Here is a 1,338-nt window from a genome sequence, read left to right as displayed (position 1 = left end):
TCTAAAGTGATGGAGAAACTACAAAGTGGACATCATATAAAGAAGTTAAGGACAGATATAGGAGGGGAGTTTAATTCACATGAGTTTGTGCAGTTTTGTGAAGAATTGGGAATAGAAAGACAGCTCACTATTGTTGAAATATAATCCTCCAGCTGATTTCTTAGAGCGAAGTATTATCTATTTTTTGTTCTGTTTTGGTCAGTTTATTTAAGTGATGTAATGAGAGCCATTAGATCATAGTCTAGGTGGATTCTCTAGCTTAGATTTGCTATGACATGTGTCAACATCTAATAGGATGACAGCTGTAAATTATGTTAGGAGAGAATCACAATTCTCTCCTAGCAGTCACACTATGTAAGCTGCAGTTTCTGCTAAAATCAATAGAACATTACATTTCTATTTCTTCTTCATTCTCTCTAGCTAAAATGCTCTACAAGATCACCTCTTCCTAATCTGAAAATAGAGATAAACTCGGAGAATGATAACATGGCCTCGAGCAGGTTTGATTGTTTATTGGGCGTGAATCTGTGAAGAAGGAGCTGGTGCTTGGCTGAGCTGACGTTTGAGCTCACTCAAAATTTCACGAAGCTTGTCTAGCTGTGTCTGATGTCTAATATGGCAGGATCAAGCTCTTCTGAGCTTCGTACACCAGTATTCAATGGAGAAAACTATGAGTTTTGGAGCATTAGATTGAAGACCATTCTGAAATCTCATGGACTGTGGGATTTGGTTGAAAATGGCTTTGATGCTTCAGATCCAATGAAGGAAAAAGGAAAGGAAGAAGGATCTAAAGCAGCTGAAGAAGAGAAATCTGTAACGGCTGAGACCTTGATGAAAGATGCTCGTGCACTTGGACTGATCCAAGGTGCAGTCTCAGACCAAATTTTTCCCAGAATAGTGAATGAAGAAACCTCAAAAGGTGCATGGGATATTTTGAAGCAAGAGTTTAGAGGTGATAAACAGGTAAGAAGTGTGAAACTACAAGGCCTACGTAGAGAGTTTGAATACACTCGTATGAAGGATAGTGAATCATTTTCTGTTTATGCTGCTAAACTGTTTGATCTAATTAATCAAATGAAGAATTATGGTGAAGAGTTACCTAGAGAAAGAGTTGTGCAGAAATTGCTTATTAGCTTGCCTAGATCTTATGATTCTATATGTTCTGTGATTGAGCATTCAAAGGATCTTGACACTCTTGAAATTCAAGAAGTGGTTGCATCTCTCAAGAACTTTGAGCTCAGATTAGATAGGCACAATGAAAATTCCACAGAAAAGGCTTTCACTAGTCTGAACATTGAGAGTAAAAGCTCTAAGAATGGAAGTTCTTCTGGAGGTAAC

The 1,338-nt window shown here is 37.8% G+C and overlaps 1 protein-coding gene across 1 annotated transcript in view; it reads left to right on the top strand.

Moving 5' to 3' along the window:
- The first annotated feature begins 615 nt into the window (after positions 1-615).
- LOC117629125 overlaps positions 616-1,338 on the top strand; it is a 1,102-nt gene continuing 379 nt past the window's right edge. Inside the window, exon 1 of the mRNA XM_034361631.1 lies at positions 616-1,333. Coding sequence (XP_034217522.1) covers positions 616-1,333 — 718 coding nt within the window. The remainder of the gene's footprint in view (positions 1,334-1,338) is intronic.

The sequence above is a fragment of the Prunus dulcis genome, chromosome 5 (genome assembly GCF_902201215.1).
Source record: "Prunus dulcis chromosome 5, ALMONDv2, whole genome shotgun sequence".
NCBI lineage: Eukaryota > Viridiplantae > Streptophyta > Magnoliopsida > Rosales > Rosaceae > Prunus > Prunus dulcis.
Note: the sequence above shows the minus strand (reverse complement) of the source record. Positions and strands in the feature narration are given on the sequence as shown.